The sequence below is a fragment of the Coptis chinensis genome, chromosome 7, assembly GCF_015680905.1.
Source record: "Coptis chinensis isolate HL-2020 chromosome 7, ASM1568090v1, whole genome shotgun sequence".
NCBI classification, from domain to species: Eukaryota; Viridiplantae; Streptophyta; class Magnoliopsida; order Ranunculales; family Ranunculaceae; genus Coptis; species Coptis chinensis.
The window spans coordinates 4,575,971-4,599,015 of record NC_141462.1 but is presented as its reverse complement, the minus strand read 5'-3'; the positions used below and the strand labels follow the sequence as shown (position 1 = coordinate 4,599,015).

Genomic DNA, 23,045 nt, shown 5'->3' with positions numbered 1-23,045 from the left:
TTCTCATTTTTTCTTGGATCACTTGTTTGAATGAAAATGAGTTTTCTGAGTAAACAAGTGCGTATTGTTGTTGGTGCATTGGTGTTGTGGACATAGTTTTCTCTCCCTACAATGAACATTGGCGTATGATATTCCAAAAATAATTGAAAGTAAAGAGATCTTTGAAAATTTACCAAGTATTCCAAAATTTCAGAGTTATTCCGAAATTTCCGAAAGTTCTGAAATTGGAAATATATTTTGAATCCGAAAAAAAATTCGATCGGATTTGGCTAGCATATTAGATTCCGAAAAAAAATTGAAAATATATAACCCCTATGTTATATATTCAGCACTAGTGGGCTTTTATGTTAGGCTGTGAGGCCTAAACTCAAGTGCACCAAGCCCACAGTACAAGAAAGTGGTTTTTTGCAATGTTCGAAAATATTTCGAAAAATGTTCAGAAGCACCCTCGAGACATCATTGGACTAACACAGACCGACTCCGAGTTATATAAATATGCGATGGAGTTGAGCCTTTTCATAATAATTGTGTTTAGAGTTGATTTCGATCTGCAAGAGAAGAAGAAGAAGAAGAAGAAGGGCAATGGTTCATCTCTGGAGACATGTTCCTGCGGCAACAAGGGTGATGGAGTTTCCAGTAGGGCAAGAACATTACGAGCTATACGAAGAAATAGGAAAGGGTGGTGCTGCAACAGTGTACCGTGCGTTGTGCAAACCTTTGAAGGAGACGGTTGCCATAAAGATTCTTGATTTTGATCATGAAGACCCCGACAAGGTTGCAAAAGAAGTTCGCCTTATGAAACTTGTCGACCACGTTAATGTTTTAAAAGCACACTGTGCTTTTGTTATCGGCAATGATTTATGGGTTGTGATGCCGTTTATGGAAGCAGGATCGTTTCAACACATACTTAAGACAGCTTATAAAGACGGGTTGCGAGACGAGGCGGTTATTTGTACTGTTCTATATGAGGCGTTGAAGGGTTTGGAGTATCTTCACGGGCAAGGGTGTATACATCGAGATGTCAAGGCTGGAAACATCTTAGTCGACTCACATGGAGCAATTAAGCTCGGTGATCTTGGTGTGTCTGCTTCTCTTTTTGATTCTGGTGATAGGCGACCCAAAAGAAATACAATAACAGGGACACCTTGCTGGATGGCGCCAGAGATCCTGGATATGGAAGAAGGGCATGGATACGACTTTAAAGCAGATATATGGTCCTTCGGCATCACAGCCATAGAGCTTGCCCACGGTCATGCTCCTTTCTCAGAGTATCCTCCTGTGAAACTGTTTCTTACAATCCTGACAGAAGATCCACCGCGTTTAGATGATATAAAAGACCAGAAGTTCTCAAAGCAATTTAAACAGATGATTGCTAAGTGCTTAGTAAAAGATCCATCAAAAAGACCTTCAGCAACAGCGCTTTTGAGGGATCGATTCTTTAAGAATCACAAGTCTAATTGCGTACGAGCACTTGTGGAGAAGATTCCTTCCATTGTTGGGAAGATCCCAAAAACAGTGAAGGTGAACGTAGAACATATGCAAGCACCTAGTAATATTCAGGATGTGCAAAAGGAGGAGATATCGCATAATCAGTACGAAAGGGGAGTAAGCAATTGGAATTTTGATATAGAAGAACTGAAGGCACAGGCAGCCCTTATTGAGGACGAGGAGGAAAGTTTTTCTGCTGAAGCATTTTCAGAAAATGGCGACCAGGGAGACAAAGATATTAATGGCCGAAATCTCCAGCAAAATGGGCGATCGATCAACGTAATATCAAAAAACGCTGACTTAGACAAGCTACTCGGTTTTCATACCTGGTGTAGCAAAGGAGTTGCAGTGATGAGCTGCTAGAGGAAGCGACCACAAATCAGGATTTCAGAGCCTATTCTCTCATACTAGAAGTGAATCCTCTTGCTTGTAATTGAAAAAAGAACTACGTGTTAGCTTGATCCTGTCAGTGGGGTAAGGCTTTATGTCCCCCTCCATGGTACGTAGGCAGCCCAGAAGTAACTTGGGTTCAGCAGCAAATATAAAATAAAAATAAAAAGTTCAATTCTGTGCAAATTTGTGAACATGTATAATTTCAGATCCTTTTACCCTTCTCTTTTTACACTAACATATACAAATATTTTTTTGTGTGTGGACTGCAAGTGATTCACATGAAGGTGTTCCTTGACAGAAAGGGTTTGTAATGTGAATTAGTATAAATATAAAAACACTATTGATAATCATAACTGAGAAACTGACGTTGGGACCTTTGGATGAAAATCTTAAGAAACAGTACCTCATTACAACTAAACAAGAACTTTTCAAACTAAGCTGCAAATACTTTTGGCTACATGCCTACATTCTCACAAGTCTGAGGATCTTTAGAACAACACACTGCAACAGGTAACATAAACAAAAACAAAGGCCATCCTCAAGCAGTGCAACCCTATAACAGTTTTGTCCATTTCAGATATTCATCATCCTTCCGTCCATTTTTATGGCATCTGAAGCCAGGATCAAGAAATGTGCATTCTTCCGTGTATGAGTGATGAAGATTACTCTCGTCTCGAACCCATCTTCCTTTGGTATAATCACAAGTCCTTTAAGACGAAGTTGGATTGTTTTGTCGAAAATCTGATAAGATACTAGATGGAATCCTGTTACTCAATAAAATTTTTTTGTGGCAACTACTACCTGTGGTCTGTGGAAACTGCTACACCGCATGTGGGTAACAACAATGAAATCTCATCTTCAATTCTCTTCTCTTATGTGTTTGAATATCCTTCCAAGTTCAGACTTATAGGTGCACTTCTATTTAGATGTTGGCAGGCTTCAAGACTAGGCCTGCCTTGTTTCTCTGTGTATCAGGTATGGTGAAACGAATTTAAATGGCATCTCAAACGAATAATCAATGCTGTTTTTACATATCTATTAGGAAAGTCCACGCTACAAGCCTTACCAAATGGAATTGGATGTATGACATGATCTACTAGTGATTTTTAGTGTATACTACGGTTTTTCTGGACTTTTCCTATTACTGGGAGAGCTCAAGTTCTAAAAGAGCTGAGCATGTATCCCTCTAGCCCAAACTGAAGCAGAAAAGTTCTTCAAAGATGATAACATCTGTGACAAATTCAATCGAATACACATATCTTTACCCCAAAAAAAAAATCCAATACACGGAAAATGTAATACTGTATAATGGTAAATCCTGATGCATAAATTTATACAGGAGAAGTTATGGCTCTCGCCAAAAATTGGTAATACTGTATAAGGTACATATATAGACAGAAAATGTCACAAAGTTAACCTTTACAAGCTAGCTACCTTCTACATATGTTCACGGATGTAAGAAGACCCATGAGAGTTCAATCACCAATAACGGCAATAAGTATGCTAAGAACGCCCTCTGCTCCTTTCCGAGATGGTGTAGACATAGGCGCGAAACAACTGCTCCCAAAATCATTCTAAATCCAACTTGACATTCTGCCCATCCAGATAGATTTTCTTGGTAAATTGCCACCCGTTTGCATTTATACTGTTTGGATCATTAAGTATAGGGTCATCATTATTATACTTGTTGTATAAAGAACTCTCCTTCGGAAGGATTTTGTATCCAATGTACTTGAGCCCAAACTTCCTCGAGGGCACACCGTAGTAAGTTTCTGCAGCCCAGTCTGTGCCAAGGGGTATAATTTGGATTAAAACAGAACTGGGTCTCATGAAGAGGAAATGCGTCATGGCTGCACCATGGACTCCAACCATGGCATCAGTAGAATTGAGAACCTGATATATCTTGGCCAGCTCAGTTGTTCTATCTAGCTTCAACACCTTCACTTTGAATCCAATTTTCTCTGCTAAATGCACTAACAAATGTTGATCAATTATTGCTCTTGATCCACCTCGGGATAAGATGACCAGTTTCGGCTTCTTATTCTCTTTGTATTTTGCTAGTTCAGTTTCTTCATCTTCTTCCAGTGCAGATAATGTTGGTGATGAAGACAATAGCACCTTTTCTTTCTCCTTTCGAATCCATCCTTGTATTCTATGCCAATATGCTTTGTCTAGAACGTTGTGGAAATCACTAATACTCTTGTTTCCTTGAACTAACGAAGAATCAATGGCAAGCTCGTCAATCGTCATGGATGTTGAGACCAACAATTACCTCAGGGAAGCAATGTGTTCTTTTGTCATTACTGAAGTCGATCACATGGTAATTGGATAGGCGGGATAAGACATCACCGTACCTACTCATCCACCATTGATGGTACTCGAATACTACAAACACCACATTCTTCTTCATATGTTCGGAAGTGATGTACAGTGGTATAAGCCCATCATTAAAGTCATGGTAAACATTGCCAGTATAGCCTCCGGTTGAAAACACAATAGCTGGAACAGAGTGTTTAACTTCACACAGATGGCAAACCTTAGAACCTTTTTTTTTTTCACAACAAGGTCTAACTCCATAATGGTATCCATGATGCCAGTCTCCCATTTCCTCGTATAGGGTCTAATCTTTTCATGTGCTAAATCTTCAAGCAATTCCTTCAAGGTGGAACCACTGGAGCCATTTGTTAAAAAACTCAGTGCAAGTTGAATGGAACATGGAGAGAACACAAAAATCTTGTCTTTAGCCATTTGACGACATGCAATTCTCTCACGATGAGGAAATCTCGTCGTCTCCTTTAACAGGTTCTCATCTCTTCTTGTATATAATTTTCTAATAATAATTAAAAGTAAGAGTGGGGTTATGTGTTTCATCAAATTTCATTGTGTCACAACTCACTTGGAAGTTTAACATCACCCCATTTCAAAATTTGATATGTTTAGGGTTAGGGATTATCCAATTTGTTGACTTTTTAGTTTGTTTGGAGAGGTGAATTTGTCTCAGTTTGGAATTGACCCAAGTAAATGTAAGTAACGAGCAATCTTTGGTCTTTCGAGTCAGGAGTATTGACTGCAATTAGATTTTATTGTGGATATCAGTTGTTTTTCATTTCGCAATTCTTTTGTCGGGTCTGTTTCTTGCACAGTTTTGGACCAAATTTTCAAGTTTTTTTTTTTTTCTCCTGTTAGAACCAATTTTTAAATGTTTTCGATAGCTCTGACACCTGCTTTGCCTTGGATCTTTAGAACTGTTTATTAAGCCTGATGCTGATATAACTTTTTTATTTGTCTGCAGACAAGCTAAGTGTACTATCCTTCCTTGAGGCTCTAGACGATTCTGTTGCAAAAGTATCTGATTCTGACGATACGGAGCTGCCATCTCAAATGCCTAGTGGTAGTGATGCTATGGAAGCTGGGGGGAAAGGTAAAACATATTTGGCTAATGATTCTGTTTTTCATTTGTTAATAGATTAGTGAAAAATTAAATCTAATATACTTGTATACTGATTAAAATGATTTGTGAGCTCGTCATATTAAATCATATTGTGAATGTTAGTTCATAGTTCATAGTTATTTGATTATGGACGGTGATCTCTGTTTCCTTTAAATATTGCAAAATGAGTTTTGAAATGCACTAGTGTTTACTAGTACACTTTGTTGATCGATTCATGATTGTATTCAGCTCATTGTTTGGTTATTTAGTTTTGTTGAATGCTACGTTGAAAGAGATAAGTTATTGGGTTGTTGATCGAGTTCACTGTTCTTTGAGTGTAAAATGAATTATACATACAGATCTAAAAATGAATTCTAAATTGCACAAATATTTGCTTGGACACTGCATAAAGTGATTATTGTTGTGAGGATTTTGGAACACTAGCAATATTACTTATGTATAAACTCAGCAGTTGTCACATGTTCTGTTTCTTAGCGGATTGCTTGAATGACTCTTTGTTCTGTTTAGTTTCTCGATTTATATATATTTGTTTGATTCTTCTGAGAATCCTTTCAAGGGAATCTTGACCAGTTTTCCCAAAAGTGGAGGTAGTGAGTTCGGAAAGTACTACAGTCTACCAATTAAGCAACAAATAATTTGTATACTTTCTTTAAAAATCATCCCTTACCAAGGTGCAAGGTGCATATAAGTATAGAATGGATGAGAGGTGTTGTTTCAGGGCTTTGGGCATTCATCTGGAGGAGCCACGCTGGTATAGCAGGTTGGTTATATAAGGATAGAATGGATGAGAGGTGTTGTTTCAGGGCTTTGGGCATTCATCTGGAGGAGCCACGCTGGTATAGCAGGTTGGTTGATGTGTATGTTTCTTGTGGATATTCTTCTTGATTATAAGAGAGAGAAGAGAATTGTAAGGTCTTCAATTATTATTTGATAAAAAGAATATTTAAAAGGGCCACGCTGCTTCAATTCTACCCTTTTTGTATAGAAAAGTGGACATACTAAATTTCTAATTTTAAAAGTTTTTTTTTGCAATTTAAGCAGTATGTTTTTTCTTGTATTTATTGTACATTCATTTATTCACCGTACCCACAAGTATCCAATACTCCCTTGCTGCAGGAATTTATGTTGATGATGATAAAGTTGTCCATTTCACCAGAGGAAGAGGCCAAGAAGTGGGCACTGGTACAGTGTTGGATGTTCTTCTTGTCAGCTCAGGACTCAGGACCTGCTCAATCTCTAGTTCCTTGCACTGTCTACACATAGCTAGAAGAAGGTAATGGCGTTGTGTCATCTTGCCTTAATTGCTTCCTTTCTGGTGGAATTCTGTACCGTTTTGAGTATGAAGTCGGCCCTGCTCTCTTTCTAGCAAAAGCACGAGGTGGAACCTGCACTCTAGCAGTGTCAGACCCAGATAACGTTGTATGTTCACCGAGCCACCTATTTACTTACAAATGGATTTGGGTGCTACAATGTATTCACAAAAAATTGTGAGGACTTTGCTATCTACTGCAAGACGGGTCTGCTTGTTGTTGAACAAGGAATATTAGGCCAGAGCGGGCAGGTGGTGTCGATTGTAGGTGGACCTCTTGCAGCTGTTTTATCGACGCCATTACGCCTTGTTACCGCTAATGTGTATGGGATGGTGGCAATGGGTGTAGGGGTCTACAGCCTACTGTGCTAGTTGATATGCTGCTGACATTGGCAAGAGGAACGATGTGGTTAAAGTTGAGGCAGAGGATCTGGTAACAAGGCTGGCAACAGGTAGGCTCCAAGTTGCTGAGACAATGGCCATTGTGCCTGCGGTTCAAGTACGGTAGTGATCCGGAACATGTGTATACTTGATGTGAGAGGGTTAATAATCTGTTGGAAGTTGCATGTTGGTGATTTGGTTTGTGAACTGTGTCATCATTATTTGGTGTAGCTGTTGTTCTTTGGGTATGTCGTTTGGGCTTTCTGTCCTTGGTGTAGTTGTTTTTCTTTTATTTGCTAGCCTGTAATCATGTATTATGGTGCCTGTCTCAGACGATTCTGTGTCGAAAGCCCTTGGTGTAGTTGGTTTTCTTTTATTTGTTTGCCTGTAATATCCAGACTACTATCTTGGGCCTTATATTACTGGTTCTGCAATTTCTGCACAATAAGATTGTTGGCAACATCCAAAGTATAAGTGAAGTACTGTTGATTTAAATTTTTGTTTAAGTATTCATTTAGATTTTATATGATCGGATTCTGAGTGTTGGAAATTGCAGAGACAGTAAGCAACATTTTCCTTGCTTCAGAATAAATGATGAAATTTGTATAAAGATTGGAGTTTTCTCTTGTCTATTTATAGTTGAAACAAGACTGAGGTTGATCTGAATGGCCTCCTTGTTTTTTAAATGGTTAAGATAGTAGTTATGTTACGGCATTTGTTTAGTCTATTTCATATTAACTCCTCAGTCCTCACTGTTGAGTACGTTTTAGTTCTCAGGCATCATAGTTTGGGCGAGGTGGAATGTTACCTAACCTTCTTGAATTTCGCTAGGAAATGTCTTGAATTTCTGGTTCAAGAAAATTGTTAAGAACGATTTTGATTGAGAGAGAGAGACTCTACCAGAATTGAGAGAGGGAGAGAGTGTTGAGGCGGGCTAACCTTGAGAGAGAGAGAGAGAGAGAGAGAGAATCGAATGATCAAAACTAGGGTTAAAATTGATCAGAAAATTGCCGAAATTGCCAAAAATTGTTATTTGCTGAATTTGCCGGCAAAAATTGTGTTATCAAGCACCACCAAATGACATTTGCCACATTTGCCTGTTGACAAAACAAACAACGGCAAAACTCTATTTTCCTGCTAGGTAGTTTGCCGACAAATTTTTAAGTGGGAAAATGTTTTCCCATTACATATTTGCCTCTTAAGTGGGAATATTTATAAAGCACACCCCCACCTGCTTGATAAATTTTCCCACTTGTTGGGCAAATAAATAATGAGAAAATAATTTCCCACTTAAAAATTTGCCAGACAAATACCTAGTGGGAAAATTTTGTTTTTCCGTTGCTTGTTTACACAATTTGCATCAACTGGCAAATGCTGGCAAATGTCATTTGCCAATTTTGCCGGTGCTTGATAACACAAAATTTTCCACTGGAAAATAAATTTTAAAATTTATTATTTTGTATTTTGTATTTAAAATGGTTCATACATTTTAAAAAGATAAAACACATAACAACTTTTCATACAATTTTCCCTGAATATTTTTACATTGACTTGTGATATCATGAAGGAAAATTACATTTCTTACTTTGCACCCATATTTGTTTTGTTGATTAAAAAGATAGATAAAAACACTTCACAGTGTTGGGTCCAAGAGTGCAGCTAATACAAAATACAAGCATGAACAAAACAAAGTCACCTAGTTGCAGTTTATACTCGAACAATTTCTCAGGAGCTTTGTGAAACTTTACGCATTTCTCAGGAGCACCACTCACTCACTACCTGCAACACCTTAGCACCACCCACCAACACCTGCACCACTCACCAGCACCTGGCAGCATAGCAGCAGCATCATTTGTCAGCAGCAGCAACAACACTTGTCAGCAGCAGCACCCACACACCTGCACAACACACACACTCCACTCCACCTGCAAAATTTAACTTGGAACATAACAACACAACTAAAAGCACTCTCACACAGTTACACTACAACTAAACAATCTATTCATTTCCAAACAAGTCTCCAAACCTTCAACATCACCATTTCCAACACACAAAACCAACAAGGCACCACGACTTGCACTGGGGGAATGGAGAACCGAAAAAAAGATACAAATAATCAGCAGACTACAAGTGTGAGGAATTAATCGGTGTCACAGACCAGTTTTGGTTAACACCTTCTCCAAAAACCAATAAAGAGTCTAAAAAGGATGTAGTTCCCCAAGAAGAATAAGTACCAGAACGATAAGTACGAAGGTAGTCCAAAGCTTGGAAGCTACCTACTAAAACAATAATTTAATAGATAAAACAAGGTAACATGTTACATACCTTTAATCGTGTTTGTCCAGCTATGCTGTTGACTACTCCAAGAGGAAGACCAAGTGATTCCAGTACAGGGCCTTGTTCAATGTGAACCTTTGGAAAAAAGAGACAAAAATCAAAAAGACTTTGAGAACGATATGAATATACATATATTTGGTGATAGGCAGTGAGAGTGCCAGCATACGCAGTAATATAATCCCAGACTGATCCTTCCTTGTACTTGAGTTGAAGAAGACTTTCCTCAGTACTCTCAAATGAGTTCTCTTTGAGAGCATGTTGGACTGTTGCACCACTGAATGAGGTTTTATCCATCAAACTCAAGGTGAAAAAGAGAAGCATTATTCCATGTATAAATTGAGTGAGTCGGTTAAACCTCTTATCGGATATTAGCAATGCTGAGACTGGTAGAGTTCCAGCTAAAACAGCACTTCCTAAACAAGCTGTCTGAAATCTAACACCCTCTTCATCACTAAATGCAATCACCTGCAAGTTTCGAGCAGTGAAGCAACAATAAGCCAGGTTATAGTAAACAATTGTGATGCATCAACTCTTCATTATGTCAGGGAACAATCAAATTGAAGATGGATAGCTATAAACCCAGACATGCACGTTAGCTCAACAAAATGTGAACCTGTATGCGATAACTGGGGAAAGATCAGATTATCTAACAACCAAGTATCATGCCTATATCTTCCGTTCTTGTGATCCAGTTCTTAAGTACTTTGGACAGTAAGTTTGTTCTAGCTCTACAAATAGGAAGTTAAACAACACTCAGCAGGAAGTCAAGGTCCAATTTGTCAAATGGTAGTCTAGTTTCCCTATATGTATTCAATCACTGCCGGATCTGAACATAACCACGATTCAGTGCTCAAAGTGAAACCTATTTATAACGGGTGTTAGTATATATTTCTTTAACAAGCAGGACTCACTTTTGAATTATGATTCATAAACTACGTAAGGTACCCCCAAAAGCATTCACATGTAATATATCAACATAGTGCACCGCTGGCATAGTCATCACAGCTAAGCAAAAACACGAAGTGGCATCATATTTCACTGACCTTTATCGGTCTTCTTATATTTTCTAACTTTCCTTCGATCTTCAAAACCTTAACTGCAGACACTGCACAAACTATACCTAATGAGCCATCGAACATTCCAGCATCAATGACAGTGTCCTGTACAAGATAAATGCTAATCATCAACTAATCACACTGCCAGAATATAATAAAAGTATCGGTGTGTTCTAGTCTATAGAAACCACCCTCATGCAGACTTTACTCAAAACATGAAATTAGTTGTAAATACTTTCGATATTACCTTCCCTAACTCCTGAAGCCTGGATGCTGCTTCTTCCTTCAAAATTTCCGGGAACAAACCACTTCTAATGATGTTCGTATCGTTTGTCTCCACACCTGGTCAAAATAAAAACCTTCATAAAGATAAACTCAACACAGTTTCACCATAATGTAGTATTTCTCTCAATTTAAAGAATTGGGCATGCATTTGTTTTCCTTTCTGAACAATCAATATTGAATCTTTCATCTTAAAACTCACTATATCAATAAACTTTATCCCAAAATCTGAATTGAAATTGAAATAACAGTTAACCAATTAAAATTGATTTTTTTTTAATAAAGTCAATTTTCTGTTGGCAAAATATATCCGTCTCCCATATGGATAAAATTTTCCTGCTTCGGGTGGGAAAAGATGGTCACGTGAGTGTTTTGCCGGCAAATTGGTTTTATTTTTGCCAGACCCATATATCGCAACAAGCAGCGGCAAATATGTGTTTAAGTGGAAAAATATCGATTTGCCAGCAGGAAAATGGATTATCAAGCAAGCCCTAAACTCTCACTCCAGATTTCCGGCGTCAGCTTCCCTAAATCTTATTGTCACGAGTGAGTCAAAGGATTGGGTTGGGTATAACAGACTTGATGCATGAGTCAATTTGTCGCCTCTTCCGCCCATTTGTTCACTTCCTTAGTTATCTCGATTGCCTTCATCCACATTATTCCACAATATCAAATTAATTAATCCAACTAATTACTACATATCTTTCCGAATAAAATTAAATTTCTATAATTACATATTCTGGCTACTGTTTTCTTCTAATACTTCAACATGTTTTAGGATAAACATAAATTTCCATAATTTTCGTTCAACTTAATGCATTTTGCTGAATAAAGCTGGTTAGTACTATAATATTTCAAAACTATTTTTGAGCTATTAAATTTTTTTAGCAGTATAGACCAATTTAAAAACATTGTTCTAAGAAAAATTTAAGATCAAATTAAAAGAAAAATGGCTCACCTTGTTTTGGAAATCTACGCTTTCAGCCTTGCCTTTGTATATCTCTTCAGCAACAGTCACGAAGGTTGGTTTCAGAGTGCAAGACTGGTCAACCCAAACACCACCAACAAAAGATAAGATAGGTCCACCATCAGTGGATCCAGTGAGTATCTCAATAAATTTCATAGCAACAGAGTTGAGATCATCCAAGTTTTTAGCATCTAGAAACTCAAGCAATTCCTTCAAGGTGGAACCACTGGAACCATTTGTTAAAAAAGTCAGTGCAAGTTGAATGGAACATGGAGAGAACACAAAATTCTTGTCTTTGGCTTTACCTAGTGCGAGATCCTTAGCCATTCGACGACATGCAAAGGGTATGCTCATCAGGGCACCAGGTCGACCTCCAGCAATACCAAATCTTGGGTTTCCACCCCCATTCCATCCACGCACACAGGGGCGGATCTATGAGTTGGCTGACCCGGGCTGTAGCCCCCTTTAACTTTGCTCAAAAATCATAAATACATTGGTAACTGCTCGCAAAAAAAAAATAGTGAGGATTAGTGCTAGTAGCCCCCCTATTGTTGAATCCTGCAACCGCCCCTGCACGCACAGCATGACTCGTGTTATATTCAGGACTATTTGGGCTATCAAAAAGAGATTGCTTAAGCCGGGGGCGCCGTCCATGCACAGTGCCGTCAATCGTTGGGCTATATGCGCTGGAATCTCCAAATGTGTAATTCCTTTTAGACTGCTTATAACGATTGACCTCCACTTGTTTTCCGTCTAACTCATGGAATGTCTGGTGCATAACCTTTTCCACGGCTGCTTCAGTATCAAAAGAAATAACTCCAAATCCAAAAGGACGACGCCTAGTATATTCTACACAGGTAACATGACCATATGTCCATATGTAGCAAAATATTGGCGTAATTGCTCTACTGTGAATGTGAGAGGCAGGCCGTGAACAATTCTCTCTCTTTTAACATCCATATTCCCGCGAAAAATTTGTTGGGCCTGAGGAGGGGTATCAATATAAGAAAGCCCAATTAGCAAATCAGCGCTAGCAGACGATATGGGACTATAGGCCACATTCAAATTTTGGGTCCTGCCCACGCAATTTAAAAAGCCGAAGTAATTTTTTTTTACTATCCCCTACCGATGATCAAACGGTGGGGAAACGCATATATAGGAGAAAAAGAAGAAAGTAGATAATAACTTATACGAACTTGCCCATGATTGAGTTGGTCTCGTCTTATATGTGTAGTATAGAAAAGTTATAATGTCGGTAGCACAACTGGTCAGTTTGATTCCTCTCAAGGCCACTCACGAGATAGTACCTGGTCGAATTTCCAACTAGGGCCTCGAGATTAGTCAAGGTGCATGTTAGCTGGCCCGAACACATGGTTAGCATATATATATATATATATATATATATATATATATATATATATATATATTTATATATATATATATATATATATCAACAACTCATGCGCAACAACAATTCGTTACCTAGTACCTCTACATGCCCGTGAACATTCTATAAACAGCCCTAAAACTGGAATTTTCTAAAGAAATAACTTCAACATTTAGTAGAGGACAACTTCAACAATCAACCACATATTTCCATGTACATATTTACACCAAAACATCACCTGGTAACTTGATTATCGGAATAAAAAGAAGAATAAGCAGAGGCAACTTGAGTGATCAATTCCAAACAGATAAGATGCAATTGTATTTGTACCATTGATGCAAACATTAATGTGCATGCAAATTGGTGAACCTTGACAGAACTTTTACTCCATAAACAGGAATAATGTTATCCTATTTTACTCCATAAACAGCGTCGTACCTGCCAGCTATAAACTACCAAAACTCTCTAGGACCCCAACGAAGACCTCTTGTAACTTTTGACGCTATACAAGTTTACAAATGACAAAACTCACTACAAAAGAAAATGATGGTCATCAGCAAACAACTCAATCATCTAAGTCACTCTAGGAAGTACAAATAGTACAAGACCAAACAGAAAATAAATGCTCATACTTCACAATGTATAACCAAAATTCAGAATATAATATAAACTATTACAAAAGCAAAAGGTTTAGAAAGACAAAGACAATGTACTCCATCCTATAAACATGTCTTAGGAAGCCAAGCTTGATGTTGCATGGAGGATTTTGTTTCGGTGTGCATAAACAATGAATCCTCACATCCCTAAGCAATTACTTCAGAACATATTATGGAGAGACCTTGGATGTTCTTGAGAAATCAAACATCTTCTTAAGCGCACTAACATAAGCTCGGATGCTGGAGACAACAATATCCATTCCTGCCCCAGTCCCACTGTCGAGAACAAACAATTATATAAATAGAGAGAAGGCTATTAACATACACGACAAAAAACAGAGAAATACATCAACTTTCCACACCTGAACGTCCGATTGACTGTTTGCAGTTTGTACAATAACAACATGATCGAGTTCATGGAGTACTCAAGAAGTGTCACCTGTACCTACAATGGTAACAACATGTATTCGATTGCTAAATTACGAAAAGCTAAAAAAAAAAATAACAAGAAGGCTGAGCAAACCTACAAAAACTGAATTTTTTTTCCAACATCCCTAACTTAATTAACCCCATGAAAATGCTCCATCAAATTAGTTTTTATTTATTTATTTATTTATTTATTTATTTATTTATTTAAATATGACCCTTAAGTATCTTCACAAAGGTAATAGGAATTTCATCAAAACGGCCTCTAGCAAACCTAACCAACCTAACCCTAAATATATTCGAGTAGGCTTTAGATCAACTATTTGTGATCTTTTTTGTAATGTAATAGCCTTCTATACTATTATAAGATTGTTACTCAAATCCAAATTGACTATACAATGAACCATAAAACATCCTTCCGAATTACATAACCCATGAAACAGGGAAACAATCACAGTTGTTATATATAAAAGATCAGTTGTTACCTGTTTCACTTTACCTGAGAATAAGCAGAGATCACTAAGTTATAGTGATTGGCCAAGGTCCCATCGCCACGTTCATGGATGATAAAAATAAACAACGCCAGCTAGTTTTGTCCATTATGTGAGTGTGAGAGGACGAAAGAGCAGGGAAGGAAAAACGAAAAAATGAAAAGAAACATACCTGAGAATCAACAAAGATCACTAAGTTTTGAAGATATGAGAATCAAAGTTTCTTCGTTCAGCTAAAGACCATATAAACAGACGTCACCATTCAATAGGAATTGAAATAGATTTGTACAGAACTATAAATTCAGTTGCTATAAGATCAAAAAGAAGAAATTAGGGAAAAAAATCACTAACCAAGGTGTTCAAACAGTTCTTCAACGCAATACTGACAAAATGTAAATACACTCCAACTCACAAAACCTACATAATTTAAACGAAGCAAATTAACCAAGTAAGAGCAAATACAAATGTATCAATTTGATTAATTACTATAAATTCAATTAGAAACTACTCAACACGTGACTATAAATGAAAAGAACTTACGGAATATAGTAAGACTTATGGGTAAACAAAGTTTGGGGTGCGACTTTCTTAATTTGGATGAGGCTAGGAGAATATCGCGATATGTCCGAAAAAGTGCACCTTGATAGTGTGACATATAATTGACCGTGGCTAAGCTTCAGTGCGAAGGTCAATCCCCACATACTTCACCGATTGTTCTTGTGACTTATTTATAGGTAATTGATATATATATATATATATATATGTGTGTGTGTGTGGGCAAGTTTATGATTCTAGATGTCTTTTAAGAAAATAGGAAGTTGCAATTTCCTAAAACACCAAAGGGCGATTTCAGCCCTTTCTGAAAGGGTCTTTCAAAATTATATGGGTTTGCAAGTTGCAATCTAGCTTGAGCACTAGGACCTGCTCAACCCCATAGCAAAATATGCATGTGCTTAGGGCCTCGTGAGCCCAAGCCCCCAATATAATTCAACCCACAACACCACTGCTTTTCAGCCCCTATTTTAACGGTTAGATAACGTTTTATATTAGAAAGTAGAAAATTACATTAGTTCTAACAGAGAACAAGCCCATAGATGGTGCCGACTAGCAAAGTCGGTAAAATCTTTGAGTGATGATACCAAAGGTCTGGGGCTCGAACCCCGCCAGCATCAAAGAGTTACTGATCTCATTTAAAACAGGCTTACAAAAAAAAAGGCCCATAGGATCGGACAGAATTGGAGATTAATTTAGCTTCTAGTTTGGGTCGGCAGATAATTATGGCTTAAGGACAAACCGGATTGATCACTGCTTAAAGACGATATTACCCTCATTTAAGTTTTTATCAGTTAAATCAAAATCCCACGTGATTTTTCAATTTTGTTTTTGACCCTCAGCACACTCACACTTTATGTTAGGACTAACATATATGAGAAATTTCATTTATTTCATGGTGTACACATGCATAGTGGTGTTTGCATGTTTGTTGGACACATGCATACTGGTGTGTGCATGTGTGGTAGTAGTGTTTCCATGTTTGATGCACACATGCATAATGGTGTGTATGTGTAGTATACACATATGCATAGTAGTGTTTGCATGTGTGTTATACACATGCATAATGGTGTTTCTATACACATACATAATAGTGTTTGCATGTTCTATACACATGCATAATGCTATGATGTGTGCATGTGTGGTAGTAGTGTTTGTTTGTTTGTTGCACACATACACAATGGTGTGTGCGTGTGTGGTATATACTTACATAGTAGTGTTTGCATGTGTGTTATGCATTACGTATACACATGCATAATGATATTTGCATGTGTGTTATACACATATATATATGCATATCATATCATACACGCATAGTGGTGTTTGCATGTATATCGAGAAAAGGTTATAATTTGTATTAATAAAAATAATTTCTTGGACTTCCAAAAATGTCCTTATAACTAAATTATTAATGATAGATCTTTGATGTCAGCCCTTTTTTGTTCTAAAACTGTAATTATTGGTCAACCATGCCTAAAACCGAAATTATTGGTCAATTTAAGTGTTTGGGCCTAAATCTATGTAGTTCTAAACAGACCCTATATTTGCCCTTGTCCTTCTCCAACCAAAAAGAATCACATCTTTTGGCATTCAAATTTTGCTCAAGACCCCAATTGTCTTGAGCAGTCCCTGTTGAGCACTAGCTCGGTGCCTATTATAGAGCAAGAAAAACACAAAAATTTTATTTTCTTGACTCTATTTTCTTTTAGGTATTTATTCAAACCATCAAAGATTTTGCCCTCATTAAATTCAATCAATCTATACGCAAGGAGGTACCACTTAAAGAGCTCGAGGTGCACAGAACTTACTAGCAAAATAAAAGAAACGTTTATAGGCATTGAAGAGAAGGGTGAGAATGAGGAAATCTGGTCGATCTATCGTATCACAGTCTCACACTAACATTATTCGGTTATTCCATTCCAATTGAGCCATGAAACAAATTATTCAAAACAAAATACACCGTTCATCGAATCGTCAAACCTACCGTTCACATGATAACAAACCATCAACTAATAAAACTAACAACCGAGGAAAAAAAAAAAAAAAAAAAATAAAACACTAAAGAGGCTCGAGATCCTTTGTTCTATGATATCTTTTCTTGCTTACTCCGGGGTTTGTTCTATGATATCTTTTCTTGCTTACTCCGGGGTTAAGGACATGCCCCATGAACAATACCATCCCGCTTTCATTCTCTCTCACCATGAACATGAACGGATGATCTGCCACAAAGTCAACACACGGACGTGGAGGCGGTGGACCAGCACTACTCCCAATATAAGTAGCAACAGTACCAGCAGCAGCAGCTTTAGTTCCTTCCTCATTAACTTCTATATGTGACTTTTGATGAACGTTTGAAACACGAAGTCCGCCACCAAGTACCATCTCATCAAGTTCTGATTTCCCGGAGAAAGGCAACTTTAGTCCAACACCTTGAAGAATCTCAGATGCTTCAACGTAAAATGTCATCTTGAACTTTGGTATCATGAATTCTCTCACGTCAACTACACTTGGATACAAACTTACATACTTTTCCAAGAACAATGGATCAGAACCCACCTGCTCAATAATAGGCCACAAACCATCTACCTTGTTAGGAAGTATGATATACATGGAAAAAGTTGCTTTGTTATCCTTACTGCTCTTATATGGTAGTCCAAGAACTTTAAAATCTTCGAAAGTATCAATCCGCTGGTTATCGTGGCTAGTCACGAAAGGAACTTCCACAGAATTTCCATCAAGAAGGTTAAATTTGGAGTCCTTAGTGGCAGACTTACGAAAGGGTTTCATCCATCTTCCTTTGAAATAGAGTGCGTTTGCGAGCACGAGTACCGTATCTGGATCTAAAGGATGAGGTATAACAGACTTGATGAGACCATTTGTCGCCTCTTCCGCCCATTTGTTCACTTCCTCAGTTATCTCGATTGCCTTCATCCACAATATCATTGTTTCATAAGAAATTAAAATGAAATAATATAATTTTCAACGGCACAAAAATGAAATAATTCTAGTTCCTGCATACATATTTTCCGATAAACATAAATTTTCTACTTAGACAATGAAGCCACTGTTTTCTTCAAATGATCAAATCTTTCAATTCTTGTTCAGCTTAGTGATTTGTTTATAACTTTATATAATAATAAATGCATGGTTATTAGTATAGTATCAGTTCTTTAATATATCAAAACAGTTTTCAAGCTATAAATAAACTTTGGCAGTATAGCCAGTTTTCAGAATTTTGTTCTGAAAAAAAAAATGGACTGATGATCACCTTGTTTCGGAAGTCTACGCTTTCAGCCTTGGCTTTGTATATCCTTTCAGCAAGAGTAATGAAGGTTGGTTTCAGAGTGCGAGACTGGTCAACCCAAACACCACCAACAAAAGATAAAATAGGTCCACCATCAGTGGATCCAGTGAGTGTCTCAATAAATTTCCAAGCAACTGAGTTGAGATCATCCAAGTTTTGAGCCTCTAGAAACGTGAGCAATTCCTTTAAGGTGGAACCACTGGAACCATTTGTTAAAAAACTCAGTGCAAGTTGAATGGAACATGGAGAGAACACAAAATTCTTGTCTTTGGCTACACCGAGAGCGAGGTCCTTAGCTATTTGTCGACATGCAAATGGTATACTGGGATCACTTACATAGGCATTATATGGGCTCCTCAGGGCATCAGGTCGACCTCGAGCTAATAGTCTCGGGTTTCCAACAACACACCGACCAGACACAGCCCCAGCATTAATCGTGGGGCTATGTACAACAATCGCAGGACTAGTTGGGCTACATCCATGAATTGTGGGATTATATGAAGGGCTGGTAGGACTATACGAAGTACTACTAGTTGGGCTATACCGAGGAATTGTAGGATTATATGGAGGGCTGGTAGGACTATACGCAGTATTACTAGTTGGGCTATATCCAGCCATAGTAGGGTTATATAGAGGGTAACGATTTACCTGCACAGGTACTCCGCTTACCACATGCAAGGTCTCCTGCATAACCTTCTCCACTGCTTCTTCAGTATCGAAAGATATGACAACAACTCCAAGATGACGGGGACAGCGAGGGTAATAACTACTCTCGTTGTACTTAACTTCTATATCAGTTACATGACCATATGTCTCAAAATATTGGCGAAAGTCTTTTTCTGTCCGAGTGGGAGGTACCGGACGAACAGCTATCTTGCTTGTCTCCATATCTCCACCTGTTTCACTTTTCCTGCAAGTATGAAATACCAATTTTTCACGATCATAAATGTTGGACAAAGGTACAATAAAATTTCATATAAAACTAGTTTGGCTGTTCCTTGTTCACAATCATAAATGTTCGACAAAGATTCACGTCTGTAAGTCAACGATATATTTATTATTTAACTAAATTGCTCGTCTCACTGTGTTCTCATGAGAAACTAAACTGTGAATCTTATTTATATAAATTTAAGTTTAAAATGACCTCCCTATCTTAATTGAGATTTAAGAGAATAAAAAAGGTGTAGAAGGTAGAGAATTACTTGCCAAATGCCAATTGAGTTGCAGATTAATTTGGAAAGCAACTTATAGGAATCCAAAGAGGTTTATAATTTTATATATAAGAGAGGCTAATGTGCAAATAACTTCACGCAAGTAATGTGGGACTATTCCAACAATTGAACTTGGGGATTTCCACTTCCACCGCGCAATTTAAAAGGCCCAAGTAATTTCATTTCACAATATTCCTGTTTGATCAAAATAATGGGGATACACAGTAGGATGGATCATCAATCAAGTACGTGGCTCCCTATGTCTTCACCCTTTCAAGGACTGGTCACCAAAAAAACCGATATATCCGATATATCTCGGTTTTTGGGTACACCGATATATTAACCGATATCGAAATTTTGGGCCTTGCTGTGTAGATAATCGAATCTCTTGATTGCGCTTTTGCGGCTTGGAGTGGCTGTGTTTGGTTCAACGAATTTTGATTCTCAAAGAAAGAGAAAATCAAGAAACTAATTTGCCAGAATCTATTTTCGAAGAATGTGTTTTCTAATTGTTTGGTTCACAATTTTAAAAACTGGTCCACTGGATCAAACCCTACCTAAAACCCGATAACTCTCAGACTAGGGGTGGGAATTTGGCCCTAACGACCCTAACCCTTCCCGACGACCCGACCACTAAGCCCTATAAGCCCTCCACAACTAAAGCCCTCACAGTTAAAGGCCCACAGAGCCTACCTAATGCCTTCCAGTATGGCTAGGGCTAAGATTCTAAAACATAGGGGCAGACCCTAACCAAGCCCTAACCGCCCTGTTTCATACTTTCACTATAAATACACATACCATAATTGTCCAACTCTTTGTTAAATATTTTCAATTAAAATAACATTGTCCTTTGTAATTTATCACTTACACCCAAGGGTACTTCCAATAACTTGTTTTATATAACAAAACTTGTCAACTTAGCAGCCTATGAAAGAACAATGAAAGCACTAGCCTAATAAAAATAAGACTTTATTCCTTTGATCATCAAGTCAAAGTCCATAACTTATTATTCTCTAATTTCTTTTCTCACTTATTTCTTATAAATTATATTTTTATTCACATCCAAGCCAAGTCTAAAACTAAAGATTTCCTTCCACACCATTAAAGCAAAATACAGAGCAGACATTTGTAACATAGAAACCAAAAAACAACCTTTGTCAGAAAAATGACATTTGTAATCTCAAACCTTTCTTCATCACTTGTTCAAAAGCCAATATTTTCATTTCCATATACAAAGCTTGAATCACTTTTAAATTAGAAGAAAGGTAATATTATATTTGTTTGAATCTATTATAGAAATAATTTATGATATTACAAATAGTTTAACAACTTCCATGACCCTTAACCAAAACTATTATGTTTCTTCTTTATATATATTACTTCTTCCTTTAAAATGATAATATAATTATTTGTCTATGTATTTCAATGTTAAATGTAATTTTAGTGAGGTTTGAGTAAGAGGAAGAACAAATTCGAACTCTCGATGTACTTGATTCATTAGATTGTGGATGTGCATTTTAAATTTTGGACTTATACGGGATTATTACTAGATTGGTTGGACTTTGAGTTTGTAGATTATTGTACATTTTGTAATATAAATGAGTTTTAAACCCGATGTAGTAAAAAAAAAAAAAAAATATATATATATATATATATATATATATATATATATATATATATATAGGTCCCGCCCTAAAGCCGGCCCTACTAAAGCCCGCACCCTAAAGCCTTTAAAAGGGCTAGAGGTCGTGGGTGAGGGCTTGAGGTTTCGACTTGTGACTCGCCCGACCCGCCCTATATCGACTTTTAGGGTCGGTCAATAAATTCGGCCCTAATATCTTAAGGGCTTTAAATGTTTAGGGCCGGGCTAGCCCGCCCCGCCCATTGCCCACCCCTACTACATAACACACTAATGACTTTCTAGTTCCTCTACTTAAATAACTTCAAAAAATCTCGGCCTCGACAGGAAAAAGGAAAGCAACTTCTCTTGTTTTAAAAAAGATGTTGTTTTCCTCATTATTAGCCCTGAATGGAAAATGTTTTCTCTGTTTATCATTTTCCATGGTCTACCAAACACTTAATAGAATTTAAAATCCAAGAAAATATTTTCTTTTCTCCCATTTTCCATGAACCAAACACAGCTATATAATGTTTTTTTGGCGATATGTAGAACCAAGTCTAAATGAAAAATTAGACGATTCGGCATGGGATCAAAATTTAGAAATGCATAGCAAGATAATCTTTTTTTTAGCCATTCAGATGGTAGACATCGAGAGACTAAATTGGTTGTTAGAATCAGTTTAGTAGAGCCAATCAAATGACTTGGCCTATTAAGCTAAGAACGCGAGTCACGCGGATCTCTGTAACTGAACTTGTTAGTGAACCAGACATGTTGTACAAATAGATAGCTGGTATGTAACTGCTATTCAATGGCATAGAGCTTGCCTACGATGTTAATTAGAATCTTGATGTAACGGTGCTCCACGTGGCCTGGTGTATGTTATTAGCATGACCATCCAATTAATTCTAGTAACTAGCCATTTGGCCCGGCCTATGGCCGGACTTGCTACATAGATAGCTAATGACTCAAAAGCCTAAAGTTTACTTGAATAAATAATATATGTATATTGATAGCTAATGATTCATTGTATATTTTATTTGAAGGGTTTATGTTTTTCTAATTTTTTTTTAAGGGTTTTGACAAAAGGTTTTATTTCTATTTTTGGATTATTATTATCCTAAATAACAATTCTTATCATCCACCTATATAAACTATATCAAAATATAACGCAACAATCAAGGAATATAACACGTACTCAAAACATACCATATATTTAAGCGATAACCGAATTATATTCATTACACACAATGGCCTCTACATCTGCATATGATTATGAAGTTTTATAGCAGATCGGTTAAAGAGCCGTTTCAAAAAGATATCTTTTGGTATAATACAATAATCCCAAGCTAAAAAATTCATACAAAAAAGAATTCAATTAATCTACTTTATTTCTTCAATTGAACTCTTAACAAATAACTAACACAATTGAGACTTTCCACAACCATTTTTTTTATCCGACTCCAAGTTCAATGGCCGTTTACATTTTGAAGGAATGAAACTGCAAAACTGAAATAATGGTAATCCCCCTTTGAATGCTTACATTCATCCCGCCAGATTAGGGGTTGTTAAGTAGTAGCTACTGATAAATGATCCCATTTGACAATAAAATCTAAAAAGTTCTAGCCACTTCTTGCAACAAAATCCTAAATGCAAAGATATATCAATCCTTTCACAATAACGAAAATTAGGTATCTTGTAATTCTAGCTACACAAACCCATTACTAAAAAAAAGTC

General features: G+C 37.1%; 2 protein-coding genes and 3 pseudogenes across 7 annotated transcripts; 2 read left to right on the top strand and 3 right to left on the bottom strand.

Moving 5' to 3' along the window:
• The first annotated feature begins 448 nt into the window (after positions 1-448).
• On the top strand, positions 449-2,062 carry LOC147485415 (uncharacterized). Its single transcript, XM_086571656.1, has one exon. It carries the CDS (start codon positions 583-585, stop codon positions 1,849-1,851), a length of 1,269 nt encoding a protein of 422 aa, XP_086427782.1. The 5' UTR covers positions 449-582; the 3' UTR covers positions 1,852-2,062.
• Positions 2,063-2,243: 181 nt separating this feature from the next.
• LOC147485413 (protein LEAD-SENSITIVE 1-like) lies at positions 2,244-7,517 on the top strand (annotated as a pseudogene). Its single transcript, XR_015202049.1, has 3 exons — positions 2,244-2,856; positions 5,174-5,302; positions 6,449-7,517. The product of XR_015202049.1 is annotated as a protein LEAD-SENSITIVE 1-like (transcript).
• Positions 3,167-4,903, bottom strand: LOC147485414 (xylan glycosyltransferase MUCI21 pseudogene; annotated as a pseudogene).
• A 1,005-nt stretch (positions 7,518-8,522) lies between the features above and the next one.
• LOC147485412 (allantoate deiminase-like) lies at positions 8,523-11,957 on the bottom strand. 4 transcript variants are annotated; one of them, XM_086573151.1, is made up of 7 exons: positions 11,655-11,957; positions 10,662-10,756; positions 10,403-10,519; positions 9,715-9,824; positions 9,526-9,633; positions 9,348-9,434; positions 8,523-8,947 (listed from the first exon to the last, which is right to left on the bottom strand). In XM_086573151.1, exons 3-6 carry the CDS (start codon positions 10,496-10,498, stop codon positions 9,380-9,382), a joined length of 369 nt encoding a protein of 122 aa, XP_086429277.1. In that variant the 5' UTR covers positions 10,499-10,519; positions 10,662-10,756; positions 11,655-11,957; the 3' UTR covers positions 8,523-8,947; positions 9,348-9,379. The 4 variants fall into 4 exon arrangements, with proteins under 4 accessions (XP_086429277.1, XP_086429276.1, XP_086429275.1 ...); XM_086573150.1 differs by lacking the exon at positions 11,655-11,957 and adding an exon at positions 10,899-11,033; XM_086573149.1 differs by having other exon boundaries at positions 9,348-9,633.
• A 5,276-nt stretch (positions 11,958-17,233) lies between these two features.
• On the bottom strand, positions 17,234-19,707 carry LOC147485411 (serpin-ZX pseudogene; annotated as a pseudogene). Its single transcript, XR_015202730.1, has 3 exons — positions 19,682-19,707; positions 18,444-19,389; positions 17,234-18,100 (listed from the first exon to the last, which is right to left on the bottom strand). The product of XR_015202730.1 is annotated as a serpin-ZX pseudogene (transcript).
• Between the last annotated feature and the right edge of the window lie 3,338 nt (positions 19,708-23,045).